General features: G+C 49.6%; 2 protein-coding genes across 26 annotated transcripts in view; both read left to right on the plus strand.

The window, feature by feature from the left end:
- The first annotated feature begins 1,222 nt into the window (after positions 1 to 1,222).
- On the plus strand, positions 1,223 to 3,285 carry LOC138351660 (uncharacterized). The gene is made up of 2 exons (XM_069303672.1): positions 1,223 to 1,285; positions 2,008 to 3,285. The coding sequence occupies exons 1-2, from the start codon at positions 1,223 to 1,225 to the stop codon at positions 3,283 to 3,285; spliced, it is 1,341 nt and encodes a 446-aa protein (XP_069159773.1).
- The window catches only part of LOC123772612 (protein bric-a-brac 2), a 309,393-nt gene continuing 297,150 nt past the window's right edge, over positions 1,779 to 14,021 (plus strand). For 24 of the 25 annotated variants that reach the window (XR_011222567.1, XR_011222566.1, XR_011222568.1 and 21 more), the window contains exons 1-2: positions 1,779 to 1,863; positions 11,773 to 11,858. Coding sequence is in view for 20 of the 25 variants with exons in the window: in XM_069303590.1 (XP_069159691.1) it covers positions 11,778 to 11,858 (81 nt within the window). In the remaining 5 variants the exon portion in view is untranslated. Of the gene's footprint in view, positions 1,864 to 1,908; positions 1,933 to 11,772; positions 11,859 to 14,021 lie in introns of those variants that run through there. The other variant, XM_069303589.1, reaches the window with a different exon arrangement.

The raw sequence follows: 14,021 nt of genomic DNA on the forward strand, positions 1-14,021 counted from the left end.
TCTTTCATGTTTGTTTAACATTGCATATGTATTTTTAACATTGAAATCCTTTGTGGAAAAGATTAAGTTGTTTAAATTCTTTGTGTGCTTAATTAATGTTAAATGTATGCAGTATCTCTTGATATGGTAATAACTTACTTTGTGTCAATAACTTTGCTTTGTGCTACAAGCATGGTAGACATCCTGTATTCATTCTTTTTAAAGAAAAGGAGGGATGTCATGTTCACAGAAAATGGTACCATCCGTTTTCTATGTGCGGCGGCTGAGACGCCAGAGAGAGAGAAGGTAAACAAGAGAGGGTACAGGACGCCCGCCAAGCTTGGTAGCTACTAGTCATGTAATCATATTAAGTATTAAAGTCAGTAACCAAGTCATGACTTTACATCAACCCTACAACCAAGACTTCCTCAGTAACACACAAACACCACAGATCCCTCCATAAGAAAGGTTAATAATAAGCTGGACTAATAACTGGAAACCTCTAATAGGACGAAAGATTGACAAAGTTCACTCTACATTCTCTAGAAAGGCTAAGATTTAGGAGTGAAATAATAGAGGTGTACATGTAGGTTTGGTGATTGGGGGGATTAGGATACAGGAATTGATGTTGTTAAGGAAATAGTCATCTTGAGGTCAATTTTGTTGACCCAGGTTAATATTGAAGTCTCCTCCCAGAATGATGTGGTTTTATTTGAAATTGTTGTTTATAATAAGATTCCTTAGGTTATCTGAGAATGAAGCTAAGTTTGTATTGGGAAATCTATTGATGGCTCCAATAGTCAAGGAGGATTTAAGGAATTTAATTGTAAACTGAGCAAAAGTATATTCACAGTAGTCATCTCTATCACTAATGACATTGTTGCAGATATATGTACGCCGGTAATATATAGCTGTGCCGCCACCTTTTTTTTTATTAGGCCTACAGTTGTGAATGGCTTTATAACCAGCTAAGTTGTAGAATTGGGTACAGTTTTTATTTAGCCAAGTTTCTGTTAAAATAATGATCGATAAGTTAGTACCTAGTGCTGTGAATAATGCATTTATATCGTCAAAATGTTTGCCAAGTGATCTAACATTTTGGTTGTAAACTGATAAGCAGGTGCTATTTTGGAGTTTGTTTTTAGCCTGGTGTGCTGTGTAATACTTGCAATAATGATGATCAATGTGCTGGTTGGTGTAGATATGAGACACAAGATTTAGATCAGGATCAATATCAGTGTGCATGCCTCTTTTCACCTTGCAGCCTTTCATGCCTTTGCCACCTAATGTCTCTTTTCAGCTAGCAGTAAGTAGGTACTCAGGAGTTAGTCAGCAAGGCGGACAGTGCGTCTGCTGTCATACCTCTCACTGTATTTCCCACTTCTAAACTTCCCTTCACCTATGCCTCTCCATCTTCTTTACTCCCCCCCCCAAAAAAAAAAAATAGGCAGCTTATTAGGGGGAGGGCTTGTATCCTTGGCGGGGTCAGTAATTCGACCTTGGGGAGGGAAGTGACCTCGATAAAAAGCCTAACGTGTATGAATACACTCTGGCTTCCTGTCCCCTGACAAAATTAATTCTAAGTAGCCTCGTTACCCCTGCATTGGGGTCTCTCGAAGCGGGTAATTATATTTCTCGACAACTTAATAACAATTGTGGTAACACACACTGATATAATTGTTATACCATCTAAGACATTAGTATATATATATATATATTGTTTACGTTTAAGGGATGTGATAAGGCGTGTTATTAAGGGTAAATAACAGGGACGTTACCTGGAGATTAATGTGTTGTGCCGGCGGGGCGCGAGACGCTTGTGACGTCACATCCAGCCTGAAAATGGCGGCCGGTCGCTTGTTGTGTTGACCCCGAGAACACCAGGTGAGTCCTGCTCCCCTGGGCACTGAGGGGCATCTAGGGGCACCCAGGGGCACCCAGAGGCACCCAGAGGTACTGGGGCGAGGCACAGGTGTGGAGGGGAGCCGAGGGGGAGGGCTGGGCAGGTGGACGTGCCACCACCTCTAGCTGGCCGGGACGCCACCCACTGTGGTGGACCTGCCACCTGCACCCACTGTGGTGGACCTGCCACCTGCACCCACTGTGGTGGACCTGCCACCTGCACCCACTGTGGTGGGCCTGCCACCTGCACCCACAGTGGTGGACCTGCCACCTGCACCCACAGTGGTGGACCTGCCACCTGCACCCACTGTGGTGGACCTGCCACCTGCACCCATAGTGGTGGACCTGCCACCTGCACCCACTGTGGTGGACCTGCCACCTGCACCCACTGTGGTGGACCTGCCACCTGCACCCACTGTGGTGGACCTGCCACCTGCACCCACTGTGGTGGACCTGCCACCTGCACCCACTGTGGTGGACCTGCCACCTGCACCCACTGTGGTGGACCTGCCACCTGCACCCACTGTGGTGGACCTGCCACCTGCACCCACAGTGGTGGACCTGCCACCTGCACCCACTGTGGTGGATCTGCCACCTGCACCCACTGTGGTGGGCCTGCCACCTGCACCCACTGTGGTGGGCCTGCCACCTGCACCCACTGTGGTGGACCTGCCACCTGCACCCACAGTGGTGGACCTGCCACCTGCACCCACTGTGGTGGACCTGCCACCTGCACCTACTGTGGCGGGCCTGCCACCTGCACCCACTGTGGTGGGCCTGCCACCTGCACCCACTGTGGTGGACCTGCCACCTGCACCCACAGTGGTGGACCTGCCACCTGCACCCACTGTGGTGGACCTGCCACCTGCACCCACTGTGGTGGACCTGCCACCTGCACCCACTGTGGTGGACCTGCCACCTGCACCCACAGTGGTGGACCTGCCACCTGCACCCACTGTGGTGGACCTGCCACCTGCACCCACTGTGGTGGGCCTGCCACCTGCACCCACTGTGGTGGACCTGCCACCTGCACCCACAGTGGTGGACCTGCCACCTGCACCCACTGTGGCGGGCCTGCCACCTGCACCCACTGTGGCGGGCCTGCCACCTGCACCCACTGTGGTGGACCTGCCACCTGCACCCACTGTGGTGGACCTGCCACCTGCACCCACAGTGGTGGACCTGCCACCTGCACCCACTGTGGCGGGCCTGCCACCTGCACCCACTGTGGCGGGCCTGCCACCTGCACCCACTGTGGTGGACCTGCCACCTGCACCCACTGTGGTGGACCTGCCACCTGCACCCACTGTGGTGGGCCTGCCACCTGCACCACCTTACCTTGAGGTGCTTCTGGGGCTTGGCAACCAGGCTGGTGGATGTGGCTGCTCGCAGCCTGAGGGATGAGTCACAGCCTGGTTGATCAGGTATCCTTTGGCGTTGCTTATCCAGTTCTCTCTTGAACACTTCTTGTTGACAGTAGGTGCAGGTGGCATGAAGGGTTTGTCCTCCCGATGACTGCACCAGTACACGTGTTGGTAGAGGCGTGCATGTTGAGGATAAGAGTTCCAAAGGTGCTTGTTGCGTTGTGGTGTAGACAGAGGAGCGGCGACTACAACAGAGGTGTGCGTTAGAGGGAGACTTGCCGCACTGTAGGGCGGTGTGTTGTGTTTATGGCGTCAGCTGATCCTTGGTACTGCGACGAGGCAGTTGTTGTCTGCGTTCAGCTGTTGGTGGCGCCAGGTATAAATGTGGCGCGGGTCAGATGTGACGCAGTTTGTTGGTCGACTGTAGATGTTTAGTCAGTGCTTTGACTATTTGGTATTTTTCTTGTAACGAGTGGTCACCGCCTCCTAATATATGCTCAATGGTAAAGGGTATTTTAAGTGATATAAGTACTTGTTTGAGATTTACTCTGGCACTATAATGTCGGAAGCAGTGCAGGTGAGAGTGTTCGATTGTTTCAGGCACCTGACAGTGGATGCAGAGTTCGTTGATGTCTGTTCTGTACTTAGAGCTGTGTGCTGCTAGTTTGGTGTGTCCCAGCCTTAATCTGGTCATCGCTATATCAATTTCTCTGCTTTTATATCTGACATGTTTCCAAGTTTCCCATTTCTTTTTAATGGACCCATAGTATAAGGGTGAGCATGACGTTTTCCATTTCGTCACAAAATTTTGGGTGATGGTATTTTTGAAGGCTCCTTTACGTGCAACATGGGGAATTGGATGACGGGTAATGCGAGGTGTGTTGTGCATCGCTTTGGCTAGTTGATCTACTAGTTCATTATGGAGAATACCACAATGTGCTGGCACCCATTGGATAGAGGTATCATAGCTGTTCAATCGATGTTCATGAAGAAGTTGAAGACATGGGTAAACAAACTCCTTGCACGTTGTTGAAGAGTACGTAATTGCTTGAATCACACTCTTGGAGTCACTGCAGATTGTATATGTCCCGATTGGTAATGTTGTGATTATTTGGAGAGCTTGATATAAGGCATATAATTCAGCTGTGAAAACAGATAGTTGGTTTGGTATTTGGTAACCGCCATCCCTGCTTGAGATGGTATTCCGGTATCCATACAGCGCTAGTGACCGAGGGTACGTTGTTCATGGTGATGCGAGATCCATCTGTATAAATTGCTGTGGTATTTGGGTAGCAATTTTTCATTGTTGAGGTAAAGACTGAGGTTATGGCTGAGTTTGGTGCAGACTTTGGAATGTTGTCTTCGAGTTGTATTGCTGTATTAGGAGTTGTATAAAGCCAGGGTGGAATTGGGGGAACAGTAAGTTGGGTTTCCGAGTTTTGGAGTAGAGAGAGGTCTATATCGAGGTTATTTGTAGCCCGTGTGAGGAAAGGTTGTGAGTGACTGGTTGGGAAGCGGGGGATATGAGAGTTAACTGTTGGGTTAATTTTTTATCTGTATGGGTGTGTCTGGTGAGCAGTGGTACAGTGACAGATAGTTGGCACACATTATGTCTCGTCTGATGGCTAGGCTTGTGAGGCCCATTTCCCCGTAGAGTCCAAGGATAGGAGTGGAACGCATTGCGCCACATATGTCACATGGCATTGTTTTGGATGACCTCTAGGCTCTGTAGGTTAGTAGGCGCAGCCGACGCATATGCTTGGCAACAATAGTCTAGTTGACTGCGAATGTAGGTTGTATAGAAATGGAGCAGGATTTTATGGTGTGCTCCCCAGGTGGTGCCAGTGAGGGCTTTCAGTATGGCGAGTTGGGGTTGTGTCGTCTGTTTAAGGTGTTGAATGTTTGCTTTCCAGGTAAGTGAGGGCGAGTCTAAGTGCATGCCAAGGTATTTATGTTCTCGTACGTGTTGGATGGGAGTGTTGTGTATTGTGAGGGTGGGTAGATGAGCAAGTCTTTTTTTTTTTTTAGTGAAAATTTGATAATAGGTTTTGATAGTACTAACTTGAAGGCCCCATTGTTGTGTCCAATCTATGAGGTGGTCAAGTGCTGTTTGCATTGTTGAGACTGTATTTGGTAAGGCATTGTCTGAATAACATTGTTAAGTCGTCAGCGTACGCCGAGAGGTTAACAGGATGGGTGTTAGGCAAATCTGCTAAGAATGCAGCAAAAAGGGTTGGGCTTAGTATGGAGCCTTGAGGGACACCCGCACTCGCCTTGTATATAGACTTTAGAGGTCCTGTTCGTAAGATAGGATTTTAACCAAAAAAGTAATCTTCCCTGTACGCCTAAACGCGCAAGCTTTGCGAGGAGGCAAGTATGAGGAATGCTATCAAAAGCTCCTTTGAGGTCAGGTTATCTTGTCTAAGTAAAGAACAATACAAAATTTGCTGCTTCTGAGGGAGGTGTGGATTTCATGTTCAAGGCAGAGTATTTGATCGAGTGTGGAGCGTTGTGGTCGAAATCCCTCTCTTGAACACTGAGGGGTCGCCAGTTATGCCCCTTATGTGTAGTGGAAGCGTGTTGAACAGTCTCGGGCCTCTGATGTTGATAAAGTTCTCTCTCAGAGTACCTGTTGCACCTCTGCTCTTCAAAGAGGGTATTCTGCACATCCTTCCATGCCCTCTGGTCTCATGTGGTGGTATTTCTGTGTGCAGGTTTGGGACCAGCCCCCTCTATTGTTTTCCATGTGTAAATTATTATGTATCTCTCCCGCCTGCACTCAAGGGAATACAGATTTAGGCTCTTTAGTCGATCCCAGTAGTTTAGATGTTTTACTGAGTGGATTCTAGCAGTAAAGGATCTCTGTACGCTCTCCAAGTCTGTAATTTCTCCAGCTTTGAAAAGGGCCGTCATTGTGCAGCAGTATTCCACTCTAGAGAGCACTAGTGTTTTGAAAAGTATCATCATCGGTATAACATCTCTAGTGTGAAAAGTTCTTGTCATTTTTCTTGTAGTTGTGACGGCTACTTTATTGTGTTCTTTAAAGGTAAGGTCTTCCGACATCAGTACACCCAAATCCTTTACATAGCCTTTTCGTTCTGTTATATGATTTGACTGAGTTTTGTACGTGGTTTCCCTTTTTATATTTTAATTTTTTCAGTAGCGCATGAGCTGGAACTTATCTTCGTTAAACACCATATTATTTTCTGGTGCCCATAGAAAGACCTGATTTACGTCTGATTGGAGGTTTGCTGTGTCCTCTATGTTGTCTACTCTCATGAAAATCCTAGTGTCATCTGCAAAGATTGATATTGCTATAGATTGTGTCCTTTTCTATGTCCTATATGAGGATGAGAAAAAGTGAAGAATGTGAAGGGCCTGCGATAGTGTTTTTTTTTACAGTTTTTGATGAATATGGAGTTCCAAGAATCAGGGCCTGGTGCAGAGTGCATAGGCATACTCTTTATGGCTTCTTCAAAATCCAGTGGGGATAGGGTGACATCTGATATATGATTTGATGTTGGTATCATATCCATGAAAAATTCATTTGGGTTATCAATCTTTAGTGTATTTAGTGGCTCGCAGAAAACTGCTGAGTCGTACAGCTTCCTGCCACTTGTGCCACCACCCACAGGTGGTGGACCTGCCACCTGTGCCACCACCCACTGTAGCAGGACCTGCCACCTGTGCCACCACCCACTGTAGCAGGATCTGCCACCTGTATCACCACTCACTGTAGCAAGACCTGCCACCTGTGCCACCACCCACTGTAGCAGGATCTGCCACCTGTATCACCACTCACTGTAGCAGGACCTGCCACCTGTGCCACCACCCACTGTAGCAGGACCTGCCACCTGTGCCACCACCCACTGTAGCAGGACCTGCCACCTGTATCACCACTCACTGTAGCAAGACCTGCCACCTGTGCCACCACCCACTGTAGCAGGACCTGCCACCTGTGCCACCACCCACTGTAGCAGGACCTGCCACCTGTGCCACCACTCACAGTAGCAGGACCTGCCACCTGTGCCACCACCCACTGTAGCAGGACCTGCCACCTGTGCCACCACCCACTGTAGCAGGACCTGCCACCTGTGCCACCACTCACTGTAGCAGGACCTGCCACCTGTGCCACCACCCACTGTAGCAGGACCTGCCACCTGTGCCACCACCCACTGTAGCAGGACCTGCCACCTGTGCCACCACCCACTGTAGCAGGATCTGCCACCTGTATCACCACTCACTGTAGCAAGACCTGCCACCTGTGCCACCACCCACTGTAGCAGGATCTGCCACCTGTATCACCACTCACTGTAGCAGGACCTGCCACCTGTGCCACCACCCACTGTAGCAGGACCTGCCACCTGTGCCACCACCCACTGTAGCAGGACCTGCCACCTGTATCACCACTCACTGTAGCAAGACCTGCCACCTGTGCCACCACCCACTGTAGCAGGACCTGCCACCTGTGCCACCACCCACTGTAGCAGGACCTGCCACCTGTGCCACCACCCACTGTAGCAGGACCTGCCACCTGTGCCACCACTCACTGTAGCAGGACCTGCCACCTGTGCCACCACTCACTGTAGCAGGACCTGCCACCTGTGCCACCACCCACTGTAGCAGGACCTGCCACCTGTGCCACCACTCACTGTAGCAGGACCTGCCACCTGTGCCACCACCCACTGTAGCAGGACCTGCCACCTGTGCCACCACTCACTGTAGCAGGACCTGCCACCTGTGCCACCACCCACTGTAGCAGGACCTGCCACCTGTGCCACCACTCACTGTAGCAGGACCTGCCACCTGTGCCACCACTCACTGTAGCAGGACCTGCCACCTGTGCCACCATCCACTGTAGCTCTAGACAGTTTCAGGTTTTCCTGGGGGAGATTTCGAGCACCTCAATGCGTGTTTCTTTGCCCCCTGCTCTCCGTGGGATGTTGGTGTTGTGGTGCTTCAAGTGCAGGTTCCTTCCCTTTCAGTTGCCTTGGTTGTGGAGGATTTGTACTCGTGGCCTGCTTGTTTCGGCTCTGCGTTTCTTTTCCCTCCTTGAGCTGTCCTCAGATTGGCTTGAGTTGGATGTGAAGGGGCGGGGGGGGGGGGCTTGGGGCCGCTGCCGGGTCTAGTGCATTGCCTTCTGTGGTGCAGGCGTCGTCTGCTATGTTGAAGCTCTTCGTGCCACTCCGGCATGATGCGGTTTCGCGGTTCTATGCTTCTCGTCTCGTGCGTTGATAGGTGGTGCTTGCTTCTTCTTTGGAATATGCTTGGGCCCTGGCTCTTTGCTTGTCTTCCCCCTTTTTGTCCTTTATGTTTGCAGAGTCTGCGGTGGTGCAGTACCTGCAGGCGGCTTCGGTTAGTTGTAGACTTATGTCTGACTTGTTGGTGCTTGGGGGGGTGTGGGCCTTCCTGGAAAGGTCGTGCCAAGGCTTGGGGTTCCATTCGTCGTGGTACGCCCGTGGTGCCAGATTTGGGGCAGGCGCAGTCTTCGGTTCTGGTCAGCGCCCTGTCCGCCGTTTAGGTTTTTGTAAGGTGCGTCGGCCCTTTCACTGTTCGTCCCATTTACAGGGCGATGGAAGGGGGGGGGGGGGGGTAAGTTCACCCTGTTTGCTCGTGCTTGGTCCCACGATTCGTGGGCTTTTCGGGTCGTTTCGTGCGACCTGTGGTGGCATAGGGTGGCCCCTCCTTCCTTCGGGGGTTCGGGGCAGGCCTCTTCTTCTGCACTCTGTCAGGTCATCTCGGAGTGGGTTCGCTTGGGTGTGGTAGAGTCCACGACATCCCTCAGATGGGTTTCCCGCATGTTTTCGGTTCTGAAACGGGACTGCACGGACTTCCAGTTCATTCTGGACTGAACCAGTGGGTTTCTTGCCCCCCCCCCCTTCCCCCCTTCAGGATGACTACTCTGTCTTAGGTCCGTCTTATGTTAGAGCCAGGCACTTGGATGGTGTCCCTGGACCTCAAGGATGCGTATTGGCACATCCCAGTTTATCCGAGGTTCAGGGACTGGCTCGATTTTGTCGTGGGGCGTCAGGGTTACCGCTTTCATTGCCCTCCCTTCGGGTTGAATCTGGCGCCTCGGGTTTTCACTTGCCTTACTCGGGTCATGGTGGCCGGCCTGCATCTGTTAGGTGTTCGGGTTCTGGACTACCTCGTCGACTGGCTGGTTTGGACTCCCAGCCAGTCCACATGTCTGCTTGCCAGGGATTTGGTTCTATCCCTGCTGGGTTTGTGTTCCTGGTGAACTGGCGGAAGTCCCATCTGGTTCCCTTTCAGGTTCGGTCTTGGCTGGGTCTTATGTGGGACGCTTGGATCGCTTTCTTGTCTCTTCCTCCAGTGGCTCTGGTTCGCCTGCGTTTCGCCTTCCTCTTCGGCTTGCTGCGTCGCTGGCTTTCTCTTCAGGTTTTTGGGGTTCACTGCCTTGGCGCCTACCCGAGCCCTTGCTCGGTATGTTCACGGACGCGTCGTCTCTTGGCTGGGGCTTCGTGACCAGTGCTCACCAAGCTGGCCAGGGATGGTGGGGTCTCTCCTTCCATCATGCTCACAGCACAGTGTGGGAATTCACGGTTGTGTGGATGTCGGTCCAGAGGATTTGGGTCGCTTGCAGATCGATGATTCGGCTCAATTTGGACTGTTCCCTGGCGGTTCATTGCCTGAATCGAGTGGGTTCCATGCGGTCCTTGACTTTTTGGGGCTGGTCGCTTCGGGTGACTTGTCTGCTGAGTTCTCGGGGGTTTGGCTCTCATGGTAGTTCACGTTCAGGGGGTGTCCGATGTCCTGGCAGACGGCCTGTCCCGGTTCATTTCCCTGTCAAGGAATGGACATTCGACGCCAACTCGTTCTGTTGGCTCTGCCAGATGTTCGGGCCTCTGGAAGTGGATCTTTTCGCATCGGCAAGGTTGAGGCGTCTTCTAGTATACGTGGTGCCCTTCCCCGACTACTGTCGGGGTCGCCGCTTTCAGGCAGGACTGGGCGAGGTGGGGTTACCTGTACATCTTTCCCCCGGTTCAGCTGTTGCTGAACAGCGGTTCAGCTGGTCATGACTCGCTTGGAGACTTACCAATGGGAGAGTTGTCCTCCTGGCTCCTTGATGGCCAGCCCATCCTTGGTTTCAGGCGCTGCTTGCTGGGTGTCTGAACCCGAGGGTCTTCCCGCGGCTCCGCCTCTTTCAGTAAATCGGTCCAGCCCGGTATGAGGCTGATTTGTTCTTCTCTTCAAGTCTTCGTGTCAAGTTGCTGACTCGGGTCTATCATCGCTTGTATGGGGTGCAGGTGGCTTCATTATTGGTCTCCCACCTGCATGCTTTGTCTCTGAGGCAGTATGAAGTTTCCTTCACCTGGAAGGGTCTGTGTTGCATTGAGTTGGCGGTTGCAGCCAGTTGTCTTAACTTCGCGTTGAGGACTGAGGACTGATCGCCACCTGGGTAAATCCCTGTGTTTTTCCTTGTCTTTGGGTAGTTAGCTCCGGGGAGCCGATGGGGCTCCCCCCAGAAAACCAGCATTGAATGTAATGCAACCCCATTTTCTGAGTGAGACCCAGAGGCTCTCCGGCATCCCTCCCTCCCTTTGGTCAGCGTTATTTTCACGTGTTTTTGACATCCAGCCAAAGAATTGCCGGTTGAATTGCCGGCGTGGCAACGTGATGACGTCATGCTTGTTTGCTAATTTTCGTTGCAGGGTTCTGTCCACTCGTTCAGCTTTCGGTAGCAATATTTTCACCAGAATAGAGGTTTGTTTTGGGGCGCCTATCTTTCTGGGTTCCAGACCTGGTCGATGGCAGACAGGATGCTTTCAACCACACGGTGGTTTCTGTTGGCCATTGCTCCTCGTACCTCTTTGAGGGGGCCAGGGTCTGACTCGTGATCCCTGGCAGGCAAGAACTCCATGCACTTTGACTAATGCCAGAAAGCTAATAGTTACATATCAGCCTGGAAAGCTCCGGGAAGCCTCGGGTCTCGCCCAGAAAATGGCATTTCATTACATTCAACATTTTTTTTTTGTGCATAAGCGGGTATGACTATTTCCCCATAGCCGCTGTCTTAACCGCTGCACATTTGGTTTTGGCAAAAATTTCTTAGTGCAAATGTCAAGGACATACTTTTGTTGTTTTTATAAATGTTCAGGTAAAGTTAAATTAATGTCAAAATGTTTCTAAACTGAACTACTGTATTTCCATTTTAAAACACAAAGAGTAATGAAAACATTACAAATATTAAAATATAGCCTAATTAAAACAAATAGCACAACTCTCAGAGTGCCAAAAGGTGCTTTGCACAGTGCAGTAGTTAAGGTTAACAGTACAAGAAGGAATTTTAATTTTTTGTATTTTGTTATGCAGCAGTTAGGTATTACCAGGTGCGCAGGCGAGAGGTTGGTTGCTGTGGTGTAAACAATTGAGGGAATATTCGTGTTGAATGTTAGAAAAGTCATGTGTGGAGTTTTGAAGTGTCATAATAAATGGAATGAGAAGAAATCTGCCAGACATCAAGAGACTCATGAATATATTAATTAAAATGTGATTTTACTTGCAGAAAAAATGGATGGAGAACTTTTATCCCTCAAGTGGAACAATCACCGCACAACCTTTTACCACGTCATTAGTGGCCTTCGTAATAAGGTAAACACTCTGAAATACCTTATTGATGTCCTATATAATAAGGTAAATTTTTGGCCTTAAATGGTCTCAATAATTAGGTATGGTGCATTTTATTGCATAATTATTGGCTTCCGTAATGTATAACAGTTTTGTATAGTTTATTATGTATCCGTAGTAAGGATATGTCAGGCTGTTTGTGTTATTGTACTATACTGCTATGCGGGCTAGTGGATGTACAAGAATGTAAGAAGTCTTGTATATATGAATAAATCTGTCATGTTAGGGATTCTGACATGACTCTTCTGTCATGTTAGGGATTCTAATTCTTTTGATTGGTCTTCTAAAATAATCTTTCCTGCCTCTACTCTATACAGACGCCGCCTTGTTGAATTGGCTCTGATACACAACCTATCCAACATTAACCTTATTCGTGGCTTTGTTGCTGTTGACTCTTCTCTTTCACAGTACATACTCAAATTTTCTAATCATTCTAACAAACGTGATCTAACATAAGCCTACCCGTCCTTTTTTCTCTTTATCTGTCTTTTTCTTTTATTTTCTTTTTTGTTCCCATTTACATTTTTTATTACACCTATCTTTTGCCTTGCTCTTGCCTCTCTCTTGAGATTTCCTCCACCTCTTGCTTTGCTTATGCCTTTACCGCCCTCAACTCATCACAATTGACTTGATGATGGTCCTGGACGGACCGAAGCATCGTCGTCTTTTCATCTTCTAGTGTGTGGTTTGGTCAACGGAATTACAGAACTCTAATAAAGAAGGAGACTTGGAGGGATTTTGGAAAGTAAGCTCTCGCCACAGGAACACTCAAAAGAACATTGTGAGAGGAGCATATGCATCACTTTACAACTTCACACATGCTTTTAATTATATGGATGATGAAATACTGTAGAAACTGTTCATGACTTTCGTGAGACCAAAATTGGAATATGCAGCAGTTGTATGGTGCCCAAATCTCAAGAAGACACATAAGGAAACTGGAAAAACTGCAACGGCATGCTTCAAAATGGCTTCCGAAACTGAGAAACATGAGATACGAGGAGAGACTAGAGGCATTAAACGTGCCAAAACCAGAAGATAGAAGAAAAAGAGGTGATATGATCACTACTTACAAAATACTAACAGGAATCAACCAAATTGACAAAGAGGAATTTTTGAAACCAGCAACTTCATGAACAAGAGGACACAGATTCAAGCTAAGGAAACAAAGATGTCGAATAAATTTTAGAAAGTTTTCTTTTGCAAACAGAGTGGTAGACAGTTGGAACAAGTGAGGAAGTGATGGAGGCCAAAACTGTCTGTACTTTTGAAGCATTATACAACAAAGAGTACTGGGAAGACAGGACACTAGGAGCGTAGCTCTAATCCTGTAACTACACTTAATTACTTTGTGGGGCTTGGGCTACTGAGAGCCTCGGGTTTCATCAAGCCTACCTGGCTTGGACCCGAGTTCCAGCCTCCCTGGCTGGGACCCGAGTTCAAGCCTGCCTGGCTGGGACCCGAGTTCAAGCCTACCTGGCTGGGACCCGAGTTCAAGCCTACCTGGCTTGGACCCGAGTTCAAGCCTACCTGGCTTGGACCCGAGTTCAAGCCTACCTGGCTTGGACCCGAGTTCAAGCCTACCTGGCTGGGACCCGAGTTCAAGCCTACCTGGCTGGGACCCGAGTTCAAGCCTCCCTGGCTCGGGCCCGAGTTCCGGCCTCCCTGGCTCGGGCCCGAGTTCCGGCCTCCCTGGCTCGGGCCCGAGTTCCGGCCTCCCTGGCTCGGGCCCGAGTTCCGGCCTCCCTGGCTCGGGCCCGAGTTCCGGCCTCCCTGGCTCGGGCCCGAGTTCCGGCCTCCCTGGCTCGGGCCCGAGTTCCGGCCTCCCTGGCTCGGGCCCGAGTTCCGGCCTCCCTGGCTCGGGCCCGAGTTCCGGCCTCCCTGGCTCGGACATACATATGCTACACTTTCTACCTTCAGAATCACTTTTAATTACATGGATGGTGAAATAGAGCACCAACTGCTCATGATTTTTGTGAGAGCAAACTTTGCATACACAGCAGTTGTATGGTGCCCATAGGCCCAAGCAGCACATGAATAAATTGGAAAAGATGCAAAGGCATGCTTCAAAATGGCTTCTGGAACTGAAAAACAAGAGTAATGAAGAGGGGCTAGATGCATTAAATA

Source organism: Procambarus clarkii, chromosome 50, assembly GCF_040958095.1.
Source record: "Procambarus clarkii isolate CNS0578487 chromosome 50, FALCON_Pclarkii_2.0, whole genome shotgun sequence".
Lineage (NCBI taxonomy): Eukaryota > Metazoa > Arthropoda > Malacostraca > Decapoda > Cambaridae > Procambarus > Procambarus clarkii.

What these genes read in the sequence shown, in the direction of transcription:
- LOC138351660 (XM_069303672.1), top strand. Translation starts at nt 1,223, where the DNA reads ATGCCTCTTTTCACCTTGCAGCCTTTCATGCCTTTGCCACCTAATGTC. An exon ending in ATGTCTCTTTTCAGCTAGCA is followed by an intron (nt 1,286 to 2,007) that starts GTAAGTAGGTAC and finishes CACCACCTCTAG; the next exon opens with CTGGCCGGGACGCCACCCAC.